Raw genomic sequence first — 27,791 nt, forward strand, 5'->3', positions numbered from 1 at the left:
TTCCCATGCTTCTCACTCCTTTGGGAAGACCAGTGATCAACATCCTTCAGATCAAAAAGAAATTCTTATGGAATGCCTTGTTGAGGTTTTCCACTGTGAAAAATACAGAGTGAATGAATCCTGCTACTGGCTGAATTTGGCATCGAGATTATTCTGTAGTTTTTAGAAAAAAAAAGTCTGTACTTTGTAACAGATGTTATTCTGCTATGTTAGAGAAATATTTGGAGAGGCTTAATGCTGAATTTTCTCCTCAGTTACTGATTTTGCTGAAATGTCCTTATTCAGTGACTCCATTTTGCTGGTTCAGAACTGAACCCCCCCCGAGTGTCTCTTCTTTCTCAACCTTTTGTCTCTGAAGACTTTGTGCTAGACAAGCTTTAGAGCCTTTTTTCATTCTCATTTTGTGCCTCAGCCATGTCTCTGCTGGTCAGGCTGGACGCACTTGGCACGACAGCTCTATCAGCTGGTTTTAAACCTGGGTTTTCCAGGGCCCTGCCTGGACCCCAGCCATGCCAGGACAGCTCTATCAGCTGGTTTTAAACCTGGGTTTTCCTAGGCCCTGCCTGGCCCCCAGCCATGCCACGACAGCTCTTTCAGCTGGTTTTAAACCTGGGCTTTCCTAGGCCCTGCCTGGCCCCCAGCCATGCCAGGACAGCTCTAGCAGCTGGTTTTAAACCTGGGCTTTCCTAGGCCCTGCCTGGCCCCCAGCCATGCCACAACAGCTCTAGCAGCTGGTTTTAAACCTGGGTTTTCCTAGGCCCTGCCTGGCCCCCAGCCATGCCAGGACAGCTCTTTTAGCTGGTTTTAAACCTGGGCTTTCCTAGGCCCTGCCTGGCCCCCAGCCATGCCAGGACAGCTCTAGCAGCTGGTTTTAAAACTGGGCTTTCCAGGGCCCTGGCTGGCCCCCAGCCATGCCAGGACAGCTCTTTCAGCTGGTTTTAAACCTGGGCTTTCCAGGGCCCTGCCTGGCCCCCAGCCATGCCAGGACAGTTCTTTCAGCTGGTTTTAAACCTGGGCTTTCCAGGGCCCTGCCTGGCCCCCAGCCATGCCACGACAGCTCTAGCAGCTGGTGGCCATGTGCTGGGCACTGGTTCCAGGGCTCCTGGGGGGGCTGAGCTCTGAGCTGGTGCTGCTCTCAGCACTGGGGCTGTCAGGACTGGCTCTCTGAGGTGTGCAGCTGCTCCCAGGAGTGCTTGGGGCTGGCTGGAAGCTCAGCAGTGCCTGCTGCAATCCCGAGTTTGCCATGGAGAAGGGGAGCATGCAGCAGAGAGGCACTGGAGGAACAGTGTCTGTGCATTGTAAACAGCAGTAATGATGAATTGCTGCTGGTAATTAATCAGGGTATAACATCTACTTTGAATGCTGGGGTTAATTGTTTTGGTTTTTTTTTTTTTTTTTTTTTTTCTAAAGCAATCTCTGCCTTATTACTGTACTGTAAGAAAGTAATTCTGATCTCAGAAGCGTTAACAGAAGTGAATAATAACTCTCCTGGTGAGAGGGACGTTACCTAAATGTAAATGGAGCCCAGTGTTGATTGCAAGGCTGAAGCCAATATTATTTTGTAGGAAAACAAGCTGGTTTGTATGTCACACTTGCTTTCAGTTCGTGCACTGACAGACTCCTCTTCTGAAATCCTGATGCATTTTAATTAACTTTCTTCATCATCTTGACATAGCTATACCATAGCCTGATCTTTTTCTTCTGAAGTCCTTGTGAAGGGAGCTGGACAAGGTAAGGAAGAATTAACTTCTACTTTGTTCCTTTGAAATGGTGTTTCACACCATGTACTTTTTCTATTTAGTTATTCTGGGATGACTTAAAGATTGTCATTGTTCATTGTGTTTTGTTAAGGATATTTGAAAACTTTCCTGAGTTGGTTGATGGGCTTTTAAAAGACATTCAGCAAAATCTCCTCCAGAGATGCACAATTTCTAGGTACTTCTCCTGCAACATTCTCTATTCCTACAATCCTAAGTAGTGAAGGCTTCCTGCTCTGTTTTTGTTTCTCCTTAATTAGTTGTGTCTTTTAGTCCTCCTACTTTGGAAGGTTTAAAATTGGCTGTGAGAGCTTGTATAATGCTAGGCAAAGTACACAGACTAATGTAATGTATCTGAAGTGACTTTATGTATAAATAGGGAGTTGCAAGAAAAATGCTTGAAACAGTGCATTCCAAACTCACTTGCTGTAAATGCTTCCACAGGATGTATTATTAATATATTTTGGTGCTGCTGAAGCTGTAATATCATCATGCATTACAGCAATATCTGTGACATAAGTGACAGCTTTCATCACTTATAAAACTACGCTCCAGTACATGCAGGGATCTCGCCTTTAGACTCCAACTGCAGTGATTGCATCTGGCAGTTGCATATGGTGAAACTTAGCTACTGCCCTTTTAATTAAATTATGGTGGGAGCTTGATGATCAGCTGAGTTTCACAGGAAAATAACAGAAATGGGACTTAACTGTAAGTAAGGAAATTTGTGGTACGTGCAAGAGCAGGCAAGTTGTTCTTGTGTCTAAAATAACTGATTGCAGTGTTCTATCTCTGCTGCTTCTGATGGAAAGAGACTATTACAGAATTAGAGCTCACCCTTTCTTTCCCAGATAGCCCTAAGGAAATCTGAGGAAGGAAAAGGAATGCTGCTGTCTCATTTGGGGTATCTTCCCTGGATCGTTGCACCCTGAGTGGAGTACTGCATTGGCCTTTTCACTGAAAAGTCATTGCAGAGGTAGAATGTGTCAGAATTGGTTCTGGAGAGCCTCTGAGAGCCACCTTCCCCTCCTGTGTGTGGGCATTGTCTCTCCTTCCAGCAGTCAGGAAGGAGACCATCTTCACCACCAGACCAATGCACCTGAGAGAGACCTCATTCAGAGAGCTGTGCAGGGCTGACAGCCCTCACTGGGACAGAAATGGATGGTAAAATCACCAAAACCAATCAGGCTGTGCCTAACTAAGATGCTTCTGTGGAACTTGCCAGGTAAACCCCCTTTTGGTCTGCTGGAAGCAGATCCTGTGTAGTATTTCAATCTCAAGCTTGAGGCTCTCCCCAGTCAGACTGTGTTGACTTTATCAGATGAGCCACAGGCACACCCCCAGTTCTGAACCTTTTAGAATCCCCAAGTTCCATAATGCTTCAAATTTTCTCCTTCACAGAGCTTGTGGGTTTTGTGTTTTCTTATTTATAGCTCTTACTTTGTGGGGCACACTGGAGCTGTCAAAAATAAGGCACTCTGCCAAAGTATTTCTAAAAATTTGTTTCTCCTAGACAGAAGAAACAAACAGAGAAATTGCATATGAGTCTTCCCAATTGCAGGCCTTACAGCAGTAGATTTGGAAACAAGACCACCTTTTTTAATTGTCTAGACATGTATTTAGATGTTCGCTTTAGGCTATTCAAATTTAAGTATTTTGGACATGGCTTCTCAGCATCTCTTTTTATTTTTTAATTAGAGCTGAGGGAATATGCTTGAGGAAGCGCAATTAAGACAACTTTGGCTTGCATAATTGCCTCAGCAGGTTAGTGAGTCAGTGCCAAGCTCCATGAAAGTTTAAAAACACTTGGGATTCAATTGAAAAAAAAATTGTCAATATGAAATTTTTCAGTGTAGCATTTGCCTTTCAGGTTTTCTCAATGCTCCTGGTGCCATGGGGTCATTTAAAAAAACAGAAATAAAGAATTCTGAAGGGCATGACTTGGCTGTGTGTTGGAGAGCAAGGTTTTAGTGTGGTCCAAACACTTCTATGGAATGTATTCACTGCTCTTTGTCTTAGTCACTCTATACTGGAGGTTTAAATGCCCCACTATTTCCTATATCATTATTGTGCTGCTCTCTAAGGAAATTAACCTCAAGGTTTCCTGCTCCAGAAGGCAATGACACCATAATTGACAGATGGTGACAAAATCCCTTAACTTATTAATAAATGTTTGTGCAGATTGAGATAGAGATGTCATTGCACTGAGACAAACTGATTCCAACAACCTCCATGGTTCCACATGTGTCTGTAGAATCCCTGCTTGACAAGGTCAGATGTTCACATAGGCTAAGGGTAAACATTTTTTAGGGATAAACATTTTTTGCAGCACAGAAAATGTAAGTAAATCCCCTAACATAAAGGAGCTGCCTTGCTGGCTAAATGGAACACATGTCACAGCGAGCAGTGATGTGCCTGCCTGCTGTCCAAGGAACGTAGAATTTCCCAGGCTTGTCACCACTTCCAGGGACTGCACTGCTGCTAGTCAGAGCACTTTGTAGATCCCTTCATGTGCTGCCTGCACTGTCCTCAATAACCAGTTGGTTATCTATTCTGCTGTAGCTTGAAGCATTTAATGGTAATTAGTTATTTTCCAATTTCCTTGGCTGTATTGTACTGGTTCTAAGCAGTAACACCTCCTGAATCCTGATCTGTTGCTGTGAGGATTGGTATTTGGTTTGCTGCTCTCAGCTCCAGGCAGGCTCTGTGTGGCACATCCCAGTGAGTTGGGTGAGCACTGCTGGCTGTGGGCTCCCCAGCAGGATGTTTGATCCCTTGCACTGCTGTCCCCTGGACACCTGCCTGTTGTCCTGGCTGTGGAAAAGAAATTATTGCTCAGGTGGAGCCTGCTCAGGGTCGAGCTTTATTTCACAGTTCCTGTGCTGGAGGGAGAGAGGGGCTGAATGCTGGGGAGGAAAAGGGAGATGAACACGCGAGCATCTGATGGGAGCAAGTGCCACATTACTTCTGTGGGGGTTGCCTGTGGTAAAAGCACAACGTTCTGGAGGTGAGAATGCTTTTGCTCCAGTAGTACAGGCTGGAGGTGCAATTTTTGCCCAATCTTCAAATAAAAATCTGAGAGGTTGTACTGCTGGACAAAGCAGGAAGGACTGGAAAGGCCATTCTTGTGTAGTTCTGCAGTGGATCAGGTGGGTTTGTGAGCATCTTGAGGTTTGTGGCATTGTTGTAGGGCCTGAGGCAAGCCTGAACTAGCTGGGAGCAGATCGTGGACATCTCTGGGAGCCTGCTCTGCACATCCTTCAGGGTAGCCATGACAACCATTCCTGGTCTGGAGAGCAGCTGAGGATCTCACCGGCTGCTCCTGCAGCCCCTGGGCTGGGGCTCTTTGTGGAGGGGAAGTTGGGTTCATTGTCTAAGCTCTGTTCATTCTCTAAGCTGTTATTATTAGTTAGGTGGTGCCTCTCTCTGGTATTTATTGGTAGATATGATTGCCAACAAGAAATCATTCAGAGCAAAGGTGCCTGCAGCAACTGGCATATGGCAAAGCAGTAGTGGCTGAATTTCACCAAACTCGCATCCTTCCATGATTCACCTGCCACAAGCATGACACTGTTCTGGTTGGGTGTGGGGGAAGGAGACTCCCCCAGTTCCTGCCTGGATCCACAGTGGGTTTTTCCCCTGACCCTGCAGGTCTTGTTCTCTAAGCAAATCCATCTGTTGCTTTATCAAATTGTTCTGCCAGACTTCTGTCTGCTCCTGCAGCTGCTCTTTACAGGAGACAATGTAATCAGTGCTGTTACCACACTTGTTTTCCTCCCAGGGTTTTTTTTAACACACTGATCAGGAATCAGCAGTTTTTCTCATTTGTACTTCCCACACCTTTGGTGTTTAGCTTGCAGGTAGCCAAGAGTAATCTTGAAGGCAACTAATCTTAGTTTAGTCTCTGTGTGCTGAGGAACCAAGGCAATGTATCACAGCTTTATTTTGTAGGTTTTTAAAGCCATAAATTAGTTTCTTTATAAAACCCTCTGTAAAGGTGTAAAAGAAAAGGAAATTATAACCCATTTTTTCAACCTGTCTGACAAGTACAAGGTACTAGAATTCAACCCTTAATTGAATTTTTGGCACCTTCCTACGCCGAGTCCAGGTCTCGCTGTTTCAAAATCCGTGGTACCTCATGTCTGTGAACTCAGCTGGAGTTTGTTGATAGGATATCTCAAAATATCTCTGCTTACAGAGAGCGCCTGCCCCTTTTGCATTTTACTGGAACCAAATAGTTCAGAGTTTGTGGGTGTGAGGGGGCGAATTTGTTCTGCTTCCTCTTAGTCATCCCAGCCTTATGCTGGGGAAAGGCAAGAGCTGGAGGAGCAGTCCTGTATTTATCAGATGAATGTTTTTCTTCAGACATCACAAGGATGGGTGTCCCTTGTGCCCATGCACAGGAACACATCTGGGCTGGCCCCAGGGCAGGTGAGCAGCAGCCCTGAGATGGTTGTGACCACTTGGGGAAATGTTCTGGGCTGAGTTTTGGGGCTGGTGATATCTTTCCAGGTGTTTTCTGAAATGCTGACTGAAAAAGTTTCCTGGGAATTGAACCAGGTGTGACCTCAGTGCCAGTACCTGCTGAAGGATGGATACCTGGAATCTTGTTGGTTTTAGTGTTCCATCGCTGCTTTATTCCCCTGAGAACAGTTGCAAGCCAGAACGAAACTGATACTCTGACAAACCTCTGTAGCAAGTGAGGATTTGTGATACACTACTGTTTTTCAAGAACAGGCTGTGGCAAGGAGAATTTGTTTGCGCTGATTCCTTGATTGCCTGGTAGGAGAGAGGTGTTCATGCATCAATTGACGAAATCAAACAAAAAAATCTGTCTGACACACCCTCAAATGAGAAGTTCATACCTGTGGCATTAACTGTATGGCTAAGGAGTGAAAGCATTTTTAACAGCTTTTTTTAAAATTCTTGTATTTAGCCAGTGAAAGCAAAATGTACACAGTAGCATTTGAAACTGATGATTGTTGATTTTTAAACATTGTTCAGTGGGCACATTGACTCCTTTCCCAGTGCTGCAGGATTATTTAACCAGATTGCATTGATGCAGATCAGCAGTGACAGACTGTACTGGGAATGTCTGAAGAAGACAGAAAAGACTGAGTAAAATTTTGATGATACTCACAGGGACTGTTTAAGTTCCTGGATGTGCATTACATAATGTTCAGCTTCATTTCCTTCACTTGAAGTGTGTTTGTGAGTAGGGTCCAGGCAATTTAAAGATGCTCTCAGTGCTGCTGCAGTGACAATCCAGGGTGCCCTGGGCTCTGACTGGAGGGAGATGCTGAGAAGATGCTGCACCAGAATCAGCCCCAACTCTTGGTGGGACCCAGCCCTCCTGCCTGAGGAAGCACAGACCCCAAAGTAATCCAGCCTGCAGTGAGGCAAGATTAGAGGAGCAGCAACTGCTCTGGCTGGAATGATAATTAAGAGCTGGATTCCCAGTTGTCAGCAGAGTAGTGTGAGCATGAGCCAGAAGTGTGAGAGGAATTGAACAGAGGAATTTACCACGGACATTTCCCATTAGAGGGATGAATGAGACCATTTTCACACTGGCCGGCAAGGATTGATCTGTGGTGTTTTACAGCCTCCTCCCCACTGACCAGCACCCCCAGATCTTTAGTTTGCCTTACAGAACCTCCCCTTGCATTGGACTCATTCATTTATGTTTGTATATTCACTTTGGAGAGCATTGCCAGCAAAGGAACCGATAAATTCTCTGCCTGTATCCATGTGTTCATTCCTGCTTCCCTATCTTCCTTTCCCCTTGGTGTCTGTATGGGGAACTTCACCGTGAACTTCATTAAGAAACCTCTCTAGACTAAAATGATGTGGAAGGGCAGGGGAGGAAATCGAAATTGTTTGGTTTTAATTCATTCCTACTGGGAACTTCTATTCTGCACAGCTCAACCTCTTGTGTTGCAGTCAGTGGGATTTGGCTTGTAGTTAAAAACATACGTTTGGTACTTTGTCTTGTTAAGAGCATTTCAGTATAAATTTTATTTGTCTCCATCTATGTACTTACTCTATTTTGTGTCCAACTAAATAATGAAAAGTAATATAGCATAATTATTTTACATGAGGAGCTTTTGGTGAGCGGTCACAAAGAAATACGATTTTGATTTGTATATAATGTTGGGGTTCCAGCATTGTCTAGTAACAAATATTTTATTAGCTTTCAGACAGTCTGACCTGCATGTTAAACTCTTAATTAAGATGTATAAATTTCTCCCCTCCTTCCCCTGTGCAATTATTTAAGCCTGTCTGGCAGTAGTACATAGGACAGAGATCAGTGATGGAGTGCTGAGCAGCTGCCTCTGCAACTGCAAGGATGGGGAACTTCCCTTTCTGAAAATTGCAGATTATTTCACATCTGTTCTGACCACGTCAGGTCTCCAAGTGAGCTCAAGCTGCTCTTGATCCAGGAGAGGAAAGCTTCACTCTCTGTGTAATTGCATCCACACTGAGCTGCACAACTTGTTTGTATAGATTAATGTGGGACAGCTCCCAAATTTGGGCTCATCCTCAACAAAGGCAAGATGAGCTCCTGCTTATCTATTTCCTGAGTACCGTTTTTGTGCCACTATAGACCTGTGTGATGGAGCTTTGTTGAGCTTTTCTTGCCTTGTGCAGCTTTTAGGATAAGAGAATAATACCTGGGCGCAGTCTGTCATGGTGATGTGCTGGCTCAAGTGTTATGTAACTCTGGCAGAGGCATGCTCCAGGACTTTTAAATAAAGAAATCTACAATGCCCATGATCACAGAGAAATCCAGTTATTTTCTATAGCAGAAACCTTAATATCCTTAAGTCAATAATTTATAAATGGGTAGGTTAAAAAAATGTACTGCTATTAAGCAGTTGTTGGGGAAGTTTGTGGTGTGTTGATAATGTTTGGGATTATAAGTAGTGTCTCAGTGTTTCTGGAATAAATAATGATGGTCAGACTGGTGTTTTGCACTGGGCAGCAGTGGAGTGCTGGGTAGTTCTGTCAGTGCACTGGAACTTGCAGGCAGAAGGATTAGAGCTGGTGCTTTAGGGTTCTATGACTTTCTGTGCTGTTCCTAAATAGAGTAAGAGCCTTCAGTGGACATTTTTGCTTACTGAGAATCAGAGGAAGATTGATCAAGCAATCCACAGAAGTGAAGTGATGCCACCATAGATAATTTATTGGAAATTTAGGAAGGGGAATATTTCTTACATGTGTGGAAAGAACCATGGGAAAGATGAGAGGCAGGGGAGAGGCGAGGCTCTCCTTTTCCCCTGAACCATGTGGGATTGCTGCACTGGTTCATCTCTTCAATTTTCTCACTTCAGGACTGAACAAAAGGCTGATGGAGGCTGGGGGACAGGAGGAATCTTAACTAGTGCTGGCACCAGTGGCTGCCAAGGCACGTGTGTGTACCCTGTTGTTCTTTGTATTTTCTCAGCTATAAAATGCGAGTAATAACACTTAAATTATGGATCATTCAGCACTGTGTGAGTGAATTAGATAATGCTACATAGGCCTTTGAAGATGAAATGCAGAATATAAATGCTGTATAAAGCTCACTTTGTGCCATGTCTATAAAACCTGGTAATGCAGCCCTAGGATTGCTGGGAAGCATAAGGCTGCCTGCATGCAAATTGATTCTGTGGAGCCAGCAGCATTCACACAAATCTGGGCTGTGCTGACGAGCCCTGCAGCCTGGCACAACAACTTGTAAACACTTGTGGATAAAGCTCTGAGCCTTGTCCTGTCCAACCCCCTGCTTCAGGAGGATTTGCTCTGCTGTGCCTTGGAGACAGAGTGGCAGAGGGAAGGAGCTGAAACAGGAGCTCTGGTGGTTGCTGTTTCTCACCCAAGGCTTGCAGCAGTAGTGGGTCGCATGCCAAGGTAGCGCGGAGTTTAAAGGAAAATAAAAATGGAAGGATGAAGTTACACATTCCCTGCTCCAAGAGCTGGAATTCTACTATCAGTAGTTGTGTGGTGAGCTAAACTGGAGTAGAGTGGGAACTGTTGCTTACCCCAGAGCATTTCAGCAAAGCTTGGGGGATGGATTAGTCAGAAGCATCAGAGCTAACCCTTTTTTAAATTTAGTTTCCTTCCTAGTTCCCACTGTTGGATCTTTCTCACTGTACAGTACCTTTCTCCCCTGAGCGGGGGTTGACTCCAGCTAGCAGAGCTACCCAACTTCTCGCTGTTATTTACTAACAAAAGGGGTTTCTTTGGTAACTAAGGCATGATTGATTATTTTTTTTTTCTTTCAAAGACTTTTTGGCTTCTTGCCATGTGTTTTGCAATCGAGCAACATCACGGAACAGTAACCTTGTCAGGTGTCAGGGAGCTCTTTCACAGTGTTTGAAACAGTTTTACCTGTTGGGGGCTTCAAGGGACTTAGATAAATAAGGTCCATCTTACTAGAAGGTCAAATGAAAGAAATAGCATCTTTCTGGGTCTTCTTGGTGGAAAAGTGCAGAAACACAAACCAGTTCCAGGTCAGCACTGCTAAACAGCCACAATTCCAAAGGGAAGTAGGGAAGGTGTTGCTGTCTTTGGGGTCTTTTTCTTTAGAAGCTGTGAGTGTTTTGTTGGTCAGGGGCTGGAAGACTTCACAAACATATCATTACATAAGGGAGGAGGTTATTTTTGTGTGAAAATACAACATTACTTCTGTTTTAATAGTGTCTCCTCCAAGTAACTGCATTGTGCATTGAACTCTAGGGATTTTCTTTCCCACAGATTTAAGATTAAAAAGTTAACTACTCTTCTTTCTCTCGAGTTGAATTTTATATTATCCAACAATCTTATTTTGTCTCAAATTTATCTTGCAGACCTTAAAATCTCAAGTCATGTATTTCCTTGGACTGCTGTCTCTGCTTGCTTTGCAAAGCGAAGCCTTCAAGACCAATTTTCCTGATGAAACCATCGCCGAGCTCTCAGTGAACGTTTACAACCAACTGCGAGCCACCAGGGAGGATGAGAACATCCTGTTCTCCCCTCTGAGCATTGCCATAGCCATGGGGATGGTGGAGCTGGGAGCCCATGGAACCACCCTGAAGGAAATCCGGCATTCCATGGGGTTTGACAGCTTGAAAAATGGTGAGGCCTTTTCATCACATCTTACTTTTTGTCTTAGAGAAACGGGAGCAAGGGTGGGAGTGGCCTACTCATGTCCATGGGTTGTTCATCACTGGATTTCTTGGTGGCCTTGATGGCCTGGGCAGGCTCAAACATGTGAGTTCTGCATGAGCTGAGACGTAAAACCCTGGCTGGGGTACCTGAACCTTCAACAGCTGCAGCTCATCTTGGTTTCTGCTGCAAAATAAACTTGCCTTGGTCTCTAGAAAGAGAAGATTTTTTTTAGGAACATGTTTTTGAGGGATTATGGTGAAAGCTGGTAAGGAAAGCAGGAGTTTCAGCAAAATTGCTTCTATTGATAACCAAGTAACTGCTTTGAAACCTGAATGAAATTTCTTACTCGTGCCATGTGCTGGACTTCGGAGTCTTCAGTGAAAGGAGCTTGGGGAGGAATTTCTGAACAGAGGCTTCAAACTGTGTTTGTCAGAGCCACTGCAGAGCTGATGCCTCTCTGTGGAGGCTGCAGCACCAGTTGAGTTCCACATTTTGTCTCTAAAACAATAATCAATTATCCCTGAGCTGTAATGGAGGAGGTTGTGCAGTTGATTTTTTCTGAGCTGCTCACTATTCTGGGATATGAGGGTGGTATTCAGTGAAAGTGTTCCCATGATTTCTGCTTGAAATACATCATTGCCATCAGTTTTAAGGTTTATTTTGTTGGGTTTTAAATTAAAAATTTCACCTTCATGCAGCAGTACAAGCTTCCTATTTTAAAGCAGACTGCTTTAATCCTGTTCAGGATCCCTCATTACCCATCAAGGACTCTGTACATCCCCACTAAGGATCCTGGGAAATTCTAGACCTGCTTTTGGCACAGAAGAGGCTGTGCAGGTCCTTAGTTTCAAGATTTGAAGTTCATTTTTCCTTAAACAACTGGCATTTAAGATGGAACAAAAGTTCTGTTAAGAATTTGTGGTGGCAAGACTTAGAAATGGGACCTGTAAGAAGAATTGTTTAAATTGCTCTTTTGGTGTAGAAAGGATTTCCATTGATAGCTTTGCTTCTGGTGGGACTCAAATGTCTCAATAATTAGACTAATTAGGGCTAGTAGAAAAAACAGGCTCTAAGTAATACGATCTTGGAGGTTTTTCCCTCAGATCTCCAGGTGTGTGTAGGTTTACAAACAAGTTTGTTTAGAAAAGATGACTTTCCTTCACATAAAACATCTTGGTGAGTTTTCAGCAGAAAAGCCATGGAAAAATTTTCCTTTCTGAACCACTGAAGGTGTTTTTTCCTTCCCCAGGTGAAGAGTTTGCCTTCCTGAAGGAGCTGTCTGACATGGCAACTGCTGAAGAAAGTCACTACGTGCTGGACATCGCCAACTCCCTCTACGTGCAGAACGGGTTCCATGTCAGTGACAAATTCCTGCAGCTGGTGAAAAAATACTTTAAAGCTGAAGTAGAGAATGTAGATTTCAGCCAAAGTGCAGCTGTTGCTACTCAGATCAATAAATGGGTGGAGAATCACACAAATAGTAAGTGCGTGTGATCCTTTTGTGCGCTTCCTGCGGGAAGTGTTTCTGCTTCCCAACTTGTGCCGTGATGCTGGGTTGGTGCTTTGGCTTTTATCTGTTCTGTCTGAGACTGAAGTGTCTCCTCCCAGGAGACAAATTCTAGTATTACTATTTTTTCCTGTGTAGGAATGATCTGTCAGAAGTAATATTAGTCATTGTTAATCATGTGGCATCCATTTGAATATTTGTTCTCTGGTCTTAACCATCTGTAACATTTATTGAATAAGACTGTTTTAATGGTAGGCATTTTAATAGTATTTTAAATTATTTTTTTAAAAAAAAGTATTATTTCTAATGGCAGAAAAGTTGTCTGCAGAGAGGTTATTGGCTCGTGCTTTGGATGTGTGGAGTATCACTCCTCCTCTGAGGAGCTCATACTCACAAGGTACTGAGAAATAGAATAGTAGGGAATGAAAAGATAATTTTGAACCACAAAATCAGAGTGTGTAATGTAATATTTTGCAGTGTGAGGAAACGAGATAGCGTGTTGAGAGGGTAGTTGATTTTAGGAACGCTGTCAACAGTTTCACAACACAAATTTGCAGCAGGGGAGTTAAGCACAAAATTGCTGTTGTAAATATGCACATTGAGAGCTGCAGGATGCTGCTTGGCTTGGCAGCTCCCAGAGAGGTGGCATTTCCTGGATCCATGCAGAGTCCCCATATCTGGGAGTCTCCTGGTGCAGGGATCAAAGCATGACCTCATTCTGGTTCCCCTGGCCCACTCTGAAGATTGAGATTTTGGGAGTAATTCAGAGAGGTCTGGCTCTGACACAGTTGTGCCACTGGGAATTTGGAGGCATTGGAATCACCTGGAAGGAATTAACACATCCCCATGTAGTCTGAGCACTTAAGAATCCATAATGCTTTATGGAAAAGCATGGCTCCAAAGTGGAAAAGCACCTTCTGTAATGCTTTTATTCCCTTTTGAAAACGGTCTGGTTTGTTCCAGGGGAGCACAGCAGCCATTCTGTTCCTAACAAACTGCCCTTTCTCTCAGGCTGCAGAAATAGCTGGGTGGAAGTGATGCAGCAGATTGCAGAGGGTTTCCACGGATGTGGTGTCTGTCTGAGGGAAAAGGAAAAGCAGGGCCCATCAGGGCAGTTGGAGGGCTCTTGGTGTCAGGTTGGGATGGTTCCAGTCCCTCAGCTGGTCCCTTTCTCTCTGATTTCCCCCTTAGGAAAGGGGCACAGCACAGGCAGGTTTCAGTTCCAGCCTGCTCAGCGTGATGGGCGGCTCAGAGCAGAAAACAGAACCATCAAAGGTTTCTCTGGGCAGAAAATTTCTTAACATTAATGTATTAACAAGATGTGGCTGAAAAAACAAAGAAATACGAGTACCAAATAGAAATCTGGAATTTTATTTTCTTTTAACAACTCCAAGGGAGTATTGGTCACACCTCCCTCCTTAGAACATTCGAGATAAAATGAAGTACAAACAGCAACCCGGAAGAAATCCAGCCCTGTGATACACAAATTTCACACCAGTTAGTCAGGATCATGTGCTCCAGAAAGCAGAATTAATTTGTTTTTTAAACCATGGATTAAGGAGTAATAATCAGATGGAGGAATGTGTTTATTTTAACACTTTGCATTGCAATGTCAGCTAAAAATAGAAGTGAGCAAGAAAGCAATCTGAAGGAGGCTGTAATTCCTGGAGAACAGTGGCAGACCTGGTCAGTGCACCCAGTTTACCAAACTGGGAGTGATTTTGGTGAAATGCAAGGCGTTTGAGATGAGCTGCAGCAGGTACCAGACTGCATTCTGATGTAAATGACTTATTCAGGAGCAGGAGCAAAGCAGCTGCATGCTCAGCTGCTGTACTTCCCATGAATAGAGCAGATGCTAGATGGTTTTCCTCTTTTGCTTTTCAAGAGCTATTGCCACTAGAACAAATGCTGGGAATTTATGTGGATTTTTGGTGCTTAGTCCTGGCTTTGAATTCAGCAGAAGATCACTGAAGCTCCTTCAGATCTGGCCCAGGTGAAGCTGCAACGGGGGCACTTAGCCCCTTTAAATCAAGAACCCATTTAAGTGCTTCTTTGGTTTGGAACCAAAGTTTGTACAAGTTCTGCTGTTAAGATGGAAGTGCTGAATTGTTTCCTAGCAGCAGGGTAAACATTCCAAATGTGACCCTTTCTTCACGTGGCTTCCTTGTAGGGTATATTTAGTAGTGATCAAGAAACAGTTGCCTAACACATACTTGATGGAAGGGTTTACACACCTCCACTGTGATTTAGGTTTACAAAACACTGGCACTTTAATTGGAGATTTAATGAAACATCTGAATTGGAAATTACATGTTAACACTGCTTTTTATTTTCTTGCATTTTTCAAGCTGCCTTAAGTTTGGATTTAATGCTCACTTTGACGTGCAGACTGACAGCTGGGTTTCTTTTTAGGCATGATCAAAGATTTTGTGTCTTCAAGAGACTTTGGTGCTCTAACTCATTTGGCTCTCATCAATGCAATCTACTTTAAAGGCAACTGGAAGTCACAGTTCAGGCCTGAAAATACCAGAACTTTTTCTTTCACTAAAGATGATGAAAGTGAAGTGCAAATTCCAATGATGTACCAACAGGGAGAGTTCTACTACGGTGAGTTAGACCTTTAGCAATTTAGAGCTACTAAATCTTCACTTAATGGGTTTGTTGCAGTAATATCCATTTGTATTGTTGTCTCTTCTTCCACCTAGAATTTTTAATGTGCTGTTTGCCCAAAGGAGGGACTCAGAGTGTGTTTTTTTCCCTAATGTTTATAATATAACTGGTAGCAACATTTGTAATGACTTGCTTGGTGCCACAGGATGGATTTCAGAATGTTTATCCATTGGATTTAAGTTCTTTGCAATTCTTGAGCTAGTCCTGCTTATCACAAAATTACTTTTCTTGTGCTGTGCTAAACATTCAAATGAATGTTTGCTTTTTACTGTTGGACTCGTTTAATAGAGGTTCTTTGAACAGCAGAACTAATGATCATTTTTAGTTGGAGCTTGAGCTCCAAGTGGATTCTAAAATGTCTGGCAGCATTTTGCTCAATCTCATCACTGAAAAATCCTCTCTCCTGAATAAAAAACTCTGCTCATTTCCCTGAAAGTCTCAGCAGCCTTAAATTTTAGGCTCTTCTCTGCCTAACCACTGAAAATTGTGTCCCAGAACTGTGATTATCTACAAACAGTGTGATAGCTTGAGCTTGTATTCTTTAAGAAATCAAATGTAAGCCTCAAATTCTGTGATGAAGAAACCAGTTTTATATAAATTTTTATGTAGAATAAAGAGCGTCATTTTTAGTTCCAGTAACTAGTAAATACACTAAAGACATGTGAACATTGTTCTAACAGGGTTTTTGTTGTTTGCCTCCTCTAGGAGAGTTCAGTGATGGCTCCAACGAAGCAGGAGGGATCTACCAGGTCCTGGAAATCCCCTATGAGGGGGATGAGATTAGCATGATGATTGTCCTTTCCAGGCAGGAGGTTCCCCTGGCCACACTGGAGCCACTGGTCAAGGCCTCCTTGATTAATGAATGGGCTAACTCTGTGAAGAAGCAAAAGGTGGAAGTGTATTTGCCAAGGTGAGAGCGTGCTCCTAGTCACTGGAAGGGGGAATTGCATCCCCATTGATGGAGGAGCAGAGTAGGGAGCACTTGGACTGACCTGCTCAAGCCTGGAGTGGTGCAGCAGCCACAGGAGGGTGGCTTTGACAGCAAGGCCTGGGGGATGCAGTGCAGAGTGAGTGTTATGTCAGCAGTTGCATCTCTTTCAGAAGTACATCCACCCAGAATGATGCTCAGAGTAGTGCAGAACTCATTATGGACAAATTCCATTTAGACAGGAGCCACAGAAATATTGGAAGTCTCAACTACCAAATGTTTCATTTAGGTGCTAATTAGGTTTCTGTGTGCTGCTGTTTTCAGGAGTTCTGGTGGTGTGTGTGTGTGTCTGTGCAGATACAAATGGTTGAGTGTTGAGGGGTAATTCCAGTCAATTTTGGGTTGTTTTTTTTCCCAGCTGTAAGAAGTGCTGCTTTTTCTCCTTAGAGCAGCAGAGAATAACAAGACATCAGTACCAGAAGTGCTGAAATTTCTGTCAGTCCATTTGCAGACACAGGCTGTGTGCTCAGGGCAGATCTGCCCACATACACCATCAGGCTCTTTCCTGGAATCCTGCTTCATCCATTTTCAGATATTTCTCATGCCTGTGCCCTGCCTGGCTTGGTAGCAGAGTTGTTTACTACTAAATGTCACTAATAATGTACAGCTGGACCACACTGTCCTTCAAGTGATTCATGATGGTTTCATGGCAGTGTCTATGTGAGAACAGAGCACATCTCTGAAAGGAATCACTTCCACTCCTTCTATTGTTGTGGCACTGTGCAGTGGGTACGTGGCTGCAGAAAAAATAAACTCAACTGAATCCTTAAATCATTAAAACAGTTCTTTGATTTCAGGTGACCTGGAGATCTGAGCTTGTTCCATTCCACAGGCTCAGGCTCCCTGCAGTCCATCAGCTCCCTTTCCAGAGCAGAGCCCACTGTCCAGGAGCTGAGCACAATAAGCAGGGCCAGCCAGGATAAATTAGGTTGAGATGGACTGGTGCTGTCAGCATGCTCTGATCCCAAATTGAGATGGAGTCCACTTCTCTGTAGAGCTAAAGCAGAGTACTGAGGGTCCAGCAGCATTCTGGGGCTGTTTTTCCCTCCCCATAGCAGGAGTTCCTCTCTTATTTTAAGTCCCAGTTCCTTTGAAGAGAAGGAAGAGAAGCAAAGAGCTGCATTGCAGGTGTTGTACACACTGAACCTGCTGCACTCTGGTCCTGGGATTTGTTTCTTGTTCGTTTTCTCTTGGAGCTTCAGGTCCCAGAGGCCTCAAAGTCCACTAAAACACATGGGAGGGGATTTTTCTCTTAGGCTGCTTTTCCTGCGGGCCTGGGCAAACCTAGGTGTGAATGAGAAGAGAAATCTGAGGATTCTTCCATCCATGGGCTTTCCTTCTATACCTGGGACAGCAGCCTGTGCACCAGTTGCTGAAGCTGGGCATCTTCTCTCCAAGAATTCCTAGAGTGGGAGATCCACAGCAGATTATGGAGATCCTCCACTGATTAGGGAAAAAATCTGTAAAAACCAGTTTCCATATTGAAGTACCTTGGGTGTCTAAGCACATGAATGGCATTGAAAACATATTAATTAAGTTTTATTTATTATTTAATTATGGCTTGGATTAAGTTTTTATTGGGGACTTGGGGTTTTGTTTGCAGAGACTCCAGGGTTCTCTGGAGCCAGGTTCTCACGTGGGAATTTGAGGCCTGGGGTTTGTGTGATCATAAAATGTCCTTACTTATTCTGCCCTCAGGCTGCTTGGATCTTATCCAAGCACCTCAAAGAATGGGATAAACACTTGCAAATTCAGGCAAACCAGGTAGAAACAGATGCTAATCACCTTCAGTGTTTTCAGATTACAAAAGATAACTGTCCTGAGCTTGGAATTGTGTGGGAATTATGCAGTCTCCTTACAAAAAATCCAGGAATTAATTGCATGCTCCCAAGGTGTTGGGTTTCCATTAGGGATTCAGAGGTGATCTACAGGATTTTGTCAATGCTCTAAATAAACACTTCATAAATATTTGATGCTGTGACTCAGAAAGGCATGTTATGAAATGTGGCCTCCAGGCTCTGTCCACTGAGAAATTGAAAACAGCACTGGAATAAAATTAAATTTTTATATCTTGAGAGATGCTATCCAATTATAAAGTGAACATTTTTTAAACTTATACATTTGTAATGGGACTGAATGACTTGCCAAAGCAGAGTTAATCACAACTTTGCAATTTCTGTCTGCATTATCTGTGTGCAAATGAAATTGTGTATTATTCCTCTTAATGGCAAAGGAGAGATTTGTACAGAATGGTTAAATTATACTTCCTCATTTTCATTTCCAAATCATTGTTTCCAGCTTAACCCAGGCTAAAATGATCAACATTTTAATCCACTTTTTGCATGGGAGTGAAACAGACCATGAATCTAATTCACAAAGCTTTCTCTCCAACATAAATTACTTGAAGAGCATGGGAGGAATTGGTACCTAATAGTGGTGCTACAGTTTGCAGATCCCCTCTTCAGGATTGCTCCAGTGTGCCCAAATCTCTGTAACAACCTTCTCGCTTTTTTTCTGTATTTAAAATATCTTTAAAATCTTTAGATGGTGCCAAAATGATATGTGGTGTTAGCTGAAGGTTGTTTTCTTTAAAACAAAAAACAGCAAGCATGAAAACCACCCAACAAAACCTAACAGAAATCCAAACCAAAATGAAAAAAAAAATCCTTGAGACTTCTGGTTTTACTTTTTAACCTGCTGTCTCAAGTCCCCTTTTGATGAGGAATGGGCCAGTGCTGGTTGTCCTTGAGGCACAACCACAGAAGAGGCACAAAACTCCACTGGAACACATTCCCACCCAACTCCTGCACATTCAGCCCTGGAAGGAAGGATCTTCCCAGAGAAAAACCCACAACCTGCTTTGCTTCCCCTGCCCAGAGCAGCTGAATGGGGTTTTTTTGCCTGTTTTTGATGTTAGTGGCATTTTTCTGCTCTCTTCCTTGTTTGTTTTCAGAGTATTAAATCCTGGAGGCTGCTCCTGGCACCTGGGGACAAGCTGGCTGAAATTCCAGCCAGGATGCTGGAACTGATAGGAGCTGGCAGCTGGCACGGGAGCCTGGGTGCCAACAGTGCCTCAGTCCCCAGGGCCTGTTCTCCAAGTGATGCCTCAGGTTTTAGCTTTTCTATTTCTCACATTCTGTGCTGCTTTAGTGTGCAGTTCTGAGCTTCATATCAGGGGATGGTGAGCTCTCCTCTCAGAGCAGGGAGACAAAACAATTCCTTCTCCAGCTGGGCACCAAGGACAAATGATCCAAACCTCAGGCCCAGGAGCACAAACAACGTGGGCTGGAGAGAGAAAAACAAGCAGGATGGGACTGCATGGGCTAAAGCTGGAATGGGACAATGAACTCCAGTGTGCCAATGGAGCAGAGCTGATCACAGCGAGAGCCCCCGGGAGCGCTCGTGCATTTTGGGACCATTTGGGTTCATCTTGGGTGCAGCCCTGGCTGGGCTCTGGTGCTGCCCAAGGTGGATCCATGGAGGAGATCCTTTTAATGAATCCCTGCTTTATTCTGTGACTCTGCCCAGCCTCTGTTCTAGGGCAGCCTGCACAAGGCATCACAAGCAGGAACGTTGATGTCAGGCACTGCAGCCCTTCCTCTCTTTGCCTGTCCTTCTGCAGGATTTCATCCCTCAGAACCAATCTGAAAACCTGGAATTGTCTTGCTTTGGCTCACTCAGAACCCTCAGGAATTTTTGAAATGATGGCATTTGGGATGAATCACTGCAGGCTGCAGTTCCCTGCTCCTGGATGAGTAAACCCTGTACCTTCATCCTCCTTGGCTCTTGAGCACCTAAAACTCACAGAAAATTCTGTGTTTTAAGGGTTGCCCGACACCATGGGTTATGAAAACAACTTTTTTTCTTTCTTCAAAGTCTGTAAAATAGAAGAAGGATGGCCTGACGTGGAATGTTAGTGCTTAACTACAGAATATCAGTGATATAAATGCATCATTTTATTCTAATGCTTGTGCGAGTTTTAAATTTCATTAAAATGTCCGGATTCTCTGCTAAAATCTCCAGAGACTTGCTGGTTTCTCTACCTAATCTTCTCTTCAGTGTTTGTTTCTCAGATATCCCTCTGTGGTTTTTAAAGCTCTCACTTGTTACTATTCCATGATTTTTGATACTGAAGTACTTAAATCAGTTGTTCAGAGTATTTTTAGCATCAGAAGCACCTAAAAGGTGGTGGGAGAAATCAAAAATGACCATCTGGTTCATGATATGCAGCAAAGAGTGCAAATAACCAAGTGTCAGGGGTAGTATGGTAGAGCTTAACATTCCCAGAGTCTGGGAAATGAGCTGGAATGTCAGTTCTGTGCTCTGGGTTGTCAGCTTTTATTTTGAATATCATCCTCACTGTCTGTAAGAAGTGCAAAGAAATTCGAATCTGACTGAGGGGTAACTCCTGCTGAATGTTTATGTCAAACTGCAGAGCCTGAAATTAAATTTCAAACCGTGGAAGCTGCCCTGTTACTTTTGAGAAGAGGCTGGTCCTGTTGTCAGCTAAAATATTGGAAATCTCATTAATAATTGATCTGTAACTTTCCCTGCTTTTCAGAGCATGTGAGGAAAGAGGGGAGATCTTTGGGGTGGGGTTTTGCCATGAGACAAAACTCCAAGAAGGGAAGTAATTAGGTTTATTTTCGTAAAGGGATCATTTGATATTTGTACAGCTGATGTGGTGGTTTTGGTCTGTTTTGTTGGTCACATAAAGCAGGAACTCACCTCTGTAGATGCTGGGCAGCCCCGTAGTCATCCAGCTGCTCAGGAATTGCCTTTCCAGAGCTTCCAGGCAGGGATGGAGCCTCCATCTCCAGTGGCTCTGCTGTCCTTCCCCCAGGCATTCCTTGGCTTTGTAAGCCATCTGTTCTCTTTCCCTTTCCTCAGATGCATGCTCAGTGAGCTTTCCCAGGTTTATCTTTGCCTGAACCTCTCCCAGGCCTCCCCCTTGCTCAGTGTGCAGGAGCATCCTGTGCCACAGCTGCTTGCAGGGTCAGTTGCATCTCTGAGCAGATGTGTGTTTGCTGTCTAATGGGCCAGAGACTTAAACCCATCTGATTTCCATTTCTGTCTTACTCTGTTTCTCTGCACTTGTAAAAAGAGGCTTTTTCTGCAGTTATTTTTCTTATTTTTTACCTCAAAGTTTGCCTTCCATGCAGACTTTACTTGCTGCTTTCTTATTAATTTGACACTGCTGGCTTCTACCTAAATCGTGTTGAAAGCTTGATGCATTTAATATTGGGGTGAAATCAAAAAACACAAAAGGAAACAGACAGCTCTGAAACTTTTATGAAATGCATTTTAACATTCATTTGCAGGTATAGTTGGAAGTGGTTTTCAAAACGTTTTAATGTAAATAGAATGTAGAAGGAAATATTTCTGAGTTTATTTTCTGTGGAATTCTTTAATGTGCACGGGCAGGACCTCTGGACTGGACTGTACTTACTCTAGCATTGGGAATAAAGTCTCAGTTCATCTTTTTTAGGGTTTTTACCAGTCTCTAAAGTAGATGTGAACATGTTTTACAGGTGTGTTGTGAGAGTAAAAGTGGTTTTAGTTTTGGAGCCTAAAGGTCAGGGGAATTTGATTGAATGTAGACTTGTTACCACAGTAACTGGTGCAGAATCTGCCAGAACACCACGAGAAGCTTCTTCAGTACTTGAAGTTTTGTTGGTCTCTTCTGATTCTTTTGAGAACTTGCAAGGCAATAAAACCACAAGAATCAGTTCCTGTGTTTTTATTCCATGCATGCCCTGAAATTGGTCTGGACAGAGTGCATGAACACTGCTGATGCCACCAGTGATTTATCAGTGCTGAGCTATCTCCAGATCCCATTTTAAGTCCTAAAATTATTCTCTGGATAATGATAATTCTGGATGATATCCATTCCACCCCAGATTTTTGGCTTCTAGTGGCATTTCTAAGTTCATTATGAAAGTAGATTATGTACTGGATTTTTTTCAGGTTTGTGTAAGTGAGGAAGATCCACTTGACTCTTATCCAGTTCTGTTTGATGTCCAGATGATTCTTTTTCAAGCTGCCAAGGCTGGTGCATGCCAAGGTGTTGGACATCTCAGCTCTTCATCAGCTGTGCCCTGCCCACCGCTCTGGGCCAGACTTTCACTAGAAAAGAACATGTTGTTCTTCCATGGAGCTGGGGACTTCAATCCCAGAAAAGGAGATTGCCCAGAAGCCCATTTGTTTGGATCTAGCACTTCTGTGCCCCATCACCAAGGACTGAGCTGTGGCTGTGTCTGACTCAGTGGCTGCAGAAACCAGAACAAACCAGAGCAGCCTCCTACAGACCATGCTTTGTGTTGGACAGCTCCAGCCAGCACATTGTAAATCACTAATAATTCATTGCTCATTCTCCAGAGCACCCAGAACTCACCCCTAACAAGGATTATAGTCACTCTCCTGTGGCAGCCTGTAGACATCTGATATTTTCTGCTTGGGGCTGCCATTACTCATATTTTTCTGCCATATTCCTGTGTTTCTCCAGCTGTCCAGTCTCAGTCTGGCCATGCATAAAGGTCTTTTTTTTCCCTTGTTCTACTGACACCAGGCATAGCTTTGACAATGTTTGAAAATCAGTCTGTAAATGGAACAAGCTTTTGCTTGTTTTCCACTGTCCCAGGTTGCCCAAAATGTTGCCCTCAGGCCAGATCTCAGTTTGTCCTTGCAACACACTAAGCCAGCCTAGAACAGGGCTTTTGCCAGGTTACACTCAGTGCATTTACACTAACAGCTATTTGTTTTCCCTGCTCTTTACTCACAATCAAAGCCCAATTACAATTGTGCCACCACACTAATTAGAAGCTGAATCAGCAATGCTTCATATTCATATTCATAGCTGGTCTTTCTTCTATTATCAAAGTGAAAATGGAGTGTCTTTCTTACTCCTCCTTTGCCAGCAGCTCTCAGGGAAGTTCTGCTGTCCTTTGCCTCATTTGATATTCTGTTCTGGTATCTGCACAATTAAATTCAGGTTTTAGAGCAAACCTCTTGTGTAAAAAGTAAGCATTTCCATTAGCTGCTGCATAATTTTGCTCTGCAGTTTTATGGGCAGGGGGCTGCACATGCCATTAGCATATTTTTGATTGCTTCTGTATTAGGAAAAATCCAGCTGTGAGTAAACTCATTTGTTTATAAGCATTTTTGGAAGGTGTCACTAGCACCAGATCTCCTGCTTTCTATTATTTGTCTTGGTGTTTTCACCTAGAAAATTTAATCTTCTAATAACAGTAAGTAGTGCTTACATCTGGCTTTTTGTAATGTTCTCTTCCTTTCTCCAGGTTCACAGTAGAACAGGAAATTGATCTGAAGGATGTCTGGAGAGGTCTGGGAATTACAGAGCTGTTCAGCAGCAGTGCTGACCTCACTGCCATGTCTGGTAAGAGCTTCTTGTCTTGTCTCTCAAGGTAGATGAGGAAATACATTTTTCACCTGGGAAAGTTCACTCTGAGTGCTTCAGAACTGGGTCTCATTAGAAATGGAGACAAAAGTGTGATCCTTTGCAAGAGGCAGATGCACATTGGAGCAGTGCATGGCTGCAGTGCCTGGGGGTGGCAGGTGGGATTCACACCCCAGGGGAGTCACTTTGTGTCTCCAGTGCTGTTTGTTCCCAGCATGAGGAGCATTGAGCTGCTGCACAATTAATTTCTCTCCCCAGATACCTGGAAGCAGCATGGGAAGGAAGAGTTTGGAGATAAAAGCAATTTAGTCACAAATGCCACCTGCATTCAACAGAAGTTGAAATATCCAATACCTTTAAAAACCCATGTGGAAGTGAGATATTTATGCTTTTAATACCTCCTACAGCTGTTCATGGAGTCACAGCACGGTTTGGGTTGGAAGAGACCTTAAAGAACATCTCATTCCACCTCCTGTAGGGCAGGGACACCTTCCACTGTCCCAGGCTGCTCCAAGCCCTGTCCAGCCTGGCCTTGGACACTTCCAGGGATGGGGCAGCCCCAGCTGCTCTGTTTTGAAGTGGCACCTGTATGATTTTGGGGTTTTTTAGCTGTGTTTTTTAGATGTGTTACTCCCCAGGCATCCAGGCAGGTGCTTGGCTGGTGGGAAGTCCCCGTTCTCCACTTTCTGACCCTGGGACAGTCACACCTGGGTGCCCTAGTCAAAGCACTGGCAATAAAGCCAAGCTTCCTCACAAACATTCACAGAGGAATGTTTGTGATCTTCATAGCCTTTCATTTTTGCTACGTTTGAAATATTCTTTATAGTCTATCATGTAGCTTATTCCACTGGTTTGCCACCTTCACTTTTCCTGTGAAACTGAGGAAAAACTGGCTTTAGTGAATATGAAAAGAGTTGAAATAAATGAAAAGCCCCTTTTCCAAAGAAATAGCATTTTTCTGAAGAAAAACACCTTCAATTTCTGCCAGCTCAAAGAAAAGTCAGCTTCCCTCTAAATTCTGGTCTATTTATAGGGAATTATTTACTTGAGAAAAAGCTCCAAGGAGAATGAAAAGTGCACAGGGAACCACAAAGGCAGCACCTGGCTTTTATTCAGTTCCATGTAAAATTCATTTATATATCAAGGACATCTACTTATCAAGAGGTTGGCAGAAAGAATCACATGCTTGTGTCTTAATCCACGTGACTAATGATGTCTTTAAAGTTTTGTATTTCTGACAATTGTACCGTACAAAATCAAAACACCACGTTCTGCATGACTGAATTAACTCCTCTGCCATTTAAAGATTTACTTGTTATTTAAGTATAGAGCAGTGTATAGAGAAAATTCATGAGGTTTACTGTAGCTTTCCTGCTTTTCACTGAAAATAGGTTGTTCCACCTGGGCATGAAAAGGTTATTTGTAAATTAAGAATGAAAAAAATGGTTTTGAAGTAATGTCTTTAATGAAAACCCCACAGTTGATGATATCTAAATGAAGTTTTAAGTAGTTAAAATACAGAATACTTTCCTTCTTTCTAATTTTCATCATTTAAAATATGGATGGAGGAAGGGAAGATAAGTCATGAAGACAAATTGTTGAAAGCTGACATTTACAGACACCTGAATAGAATGTCAGAAAATGGAAGTTGGAAGTTTGTGTGCATCTCAGGGACACCCCTCTGGAAAATCTGGCACTTCATGAGCTCTTAAATGCAGATATTTCAACAAAATCTTTAACTGGACACTTAATATAGGAAGATATAAATCAAATTAAATCTAAAGAGATTGTTAAGAATTTTGGTTCCATTTAAAAATCCTCTCCTCCTCTGTCCTGTTGCTCTGGCATTGCTGCCAGGGAAAGTCTCCTGCAATTTCAGCAGCAGCCCAAATCCTGTCATCAGCTGCAGGCAGATTGGTGAGCTCAGCAAAATTCTCTGTGGCTTTAGTGGATATAAGCTAAATTGCAGGATTATTTTTCAATATTCAGATTTTTTTGCTGCTTCCCCTCAATCTGTAAAATGGACCCAGAAGGACCAGCTTTACCTTCTGGAATGTCTGGGTTCTGAGCAACCAAAGGGAAAGTGTTAATGCACTCTGCAAATGTTACTCCCTGGCAGAAATTAGCTTCTCTGACAATTGCCACAGGTGAGTAGGAGGACAGTGCTGTTGGGCTGTCAGCTCTGCTGCATTCTGACTCTCACTTTCAGAAAAGACTTTGACATTATTTACTTGCATCTGATTCCATCGGGTGTCCAAAATAATCTAGAAACAACCTCTGCTATTTGAGATGTTATCGTTGTGACTTTATCACATCACATAAATTTGCTGCTTGAGTGTTTTAACACCACTGAAGACTTAGCATTGAACTAATTTCAATACTAAAACTCCCCTTCTCCTTCAAATGGTTATAATATTTCTGGCTGTTTTATAGAGCCTTAAAAGCAGCTGCTTTTAATGCAAGGTGACCTGGGTGACAGTGAGCAATGAAGGGATCTCAGTGACTTCCTTCCACAATATGAAGTAGTTAGAAGAGCATCAGTCCAGTAAATAACTCTTGGAAGTCTTGACTGACATCCATATAATTTTTCTGGGACAACCTAAGCAAGAAGAGCCAATAAACCCACATGGTATTTTTTAAAAAATGAGATTTGCAGAGCAGCCAGTTGGCAGCTGAGTGGGAGTCTGCAGACATATGGAGATAGTGACAAATGAAGTGTGGTGCCAGCAGAGTCGTGTTCATTAGGGGGCAGCTCCAGCTCCCTCCCACTCCCCATGGGTCAGCCTTCCTGCACAAAGCTGAAACTTTGGCACCAAATCCCCAGGGGACTTCCCTGAGATGTTCACAACCAAGTCAGGTTGGTTCTTACAGAAATCCACATTCAAGAGAAGCTCCTGGAGAGAAGTGAAGAGATGGGAGATGCTCAGGAGAGCCCCACCTTGTCCCCTGTGAAAGCCATAAGGGAAGGGGGATAATCCTGAGGAGATAGATGGGTGTGAGGTGGGAGCATTGCAGCCAGGGATGGGGCAGTCACATCCTGGAGCAAAGGAAAGGCTGCCTGAACTCTCAGGGCCAATGTTATGCTTTCATAGGAAAATAGATTCATTCACTGCAGGGAGAGATGAATGAGAAGGATGTGATAGTAGCAATATCAAGAGAGGAATCTAGAGAAGGTAATTTGGGATGTGGAATTGCTCTTTTCATCATCCAAGGACAAAGATATCCAATGAAGTGAAAGGCAACAAATGGAAAACAAATAGAAAGTGCTTCTCATGGAAAACTTAACCACAGGGATCTTTGCTGGATGTTCCTTGAGATTGGCAGGACTGAAATGAAATTGCTCCAGAGCAATCAGAACTCTCTATACTGCACTGAATAAAGGCACTCTGTGTATAGAAACTTGGGTTAGGGTGTAAGGCACATGCTGGCTGAGAGGATATTTTTCTCTTACAAATGTGCTGCAGTTTTCATTTACAGGGCTTTTTGTACCTTCTTGTGAAGCAGCAATTCCATAGCTGGTGCTGGGCTAACTGGGTGTACTGGTCTCATCTGCAGTGGCACTTCTTGTGTTCCTGTCAACTGAAAATGTTGGTTTTAATACTCAGATCCTGAAAGCATTCACAAGTAGGCAACCTTTTATACCTGATGGCAAATGTCAGCAGTGTTTGTGCTCTCAGAATTAGGGGCTCTGAGCCCACCAGGTGGAGACCAATCTTCTGAGTTGCTATTTCTCATCAGGAATGCACCTTGGGAGTTTCATAAGTACCACCAAACTATGCAAAGTAAAGCACTGGGAGCAAAAAACGCGGAAATTTCTGTGAATGTTACGGGGCACAGGATCAGGCTTCAGTGCTGCAGTAATAAAGAAGTGATTGAAATACATGGTTAGGCTAAGTGGGTGTTTCCCCACTTATTACGTTTTATTGAACATAAAAATGTATTTGGATTTAAGATTTTTGCTTAAAGACAAGTGGGTGCTGCAGTTCCCATGTTTTAAAGGAGCAGGGTGGAAGCTCAATCCCAGCTCTCAGGGCAGCATTGCTGAAGGCTTGGGACTCAAGTCTAGACCTGGTACCAGTTTTAGCAGCCTCTCTCTGTTTTATTGCACACAGTCCCTGAGGGGATGATTTGGGGCTTTTGCTGGTGTGATTGAAGTGCAGCAGCTCAACTGGGAGCTTTAATTCAGTGCTGAGTGTACAGAGCAGCAAATGAGCTCTGCTGGAGAAAGACTTTTCCAGCTGCTGCTCCTCCTGCCTTTGGCTTGCTTTGGTATTACAGCTACTGAGTATTCCAATAAGCTGATCCTTCAGCATCCCACAAAAA

General features: G+C 43.3%; 1 protein-coding gene across 1 annotated transcript in view; it reads left to right on the forward strand.

The window, feature by feature from the left end:
• The window catches only part of SERPINI1 (serpin family I member 1), a 45,324-nt gene that overhangs the window by 13,678 nt on the left and 3,855 nt on the right, over window positions 1-27,791 (forward strand). Inside the window, exons 2-6 of the mRNA XM_068200221.1 lie at window positions 10,586-10,853; window positions 12,136-12,366; window positions 14,806-15,000; window positions 15,769-15,973; window positions 23,350-23,447. Coding sequence (XP_068056322.1) covers window positions 10,604-10,853; window positions 12,136-12,366; window positions 14,806-15,000; window positions 15,769-15,973; window positions 23,350-23,447 — 979 coding nt within the window. The 5' untranslated portion in view covers window positions 10,586-10,603. The remainder of the gene's footprint in view (window positions 1-10,585; window positions 10,854-12,135; window positions 12,367-14,805; window positions 15,001-15,768; window positions 15,974-23,349; window positions 23,448-27,791) is intronic.

The sequence above is a fragment of the Anomalospiza imberbis genome, chromosome 10 (assembly GCF_031753505.1).
Source record: "Anomalospiza imberbis isolate Cuckoo-Finch-1a 21T00152 chromosome 10, ASM3175350v1, whole genome shotgun sequence".
Classification (NCBI taxonomy): domain Eukaryota; kingdom Metazoa; phylum Chordata; class Aves; order Passeriformes; family Viduidae; genus Anomalospiza; species Anomalospiza imberbis.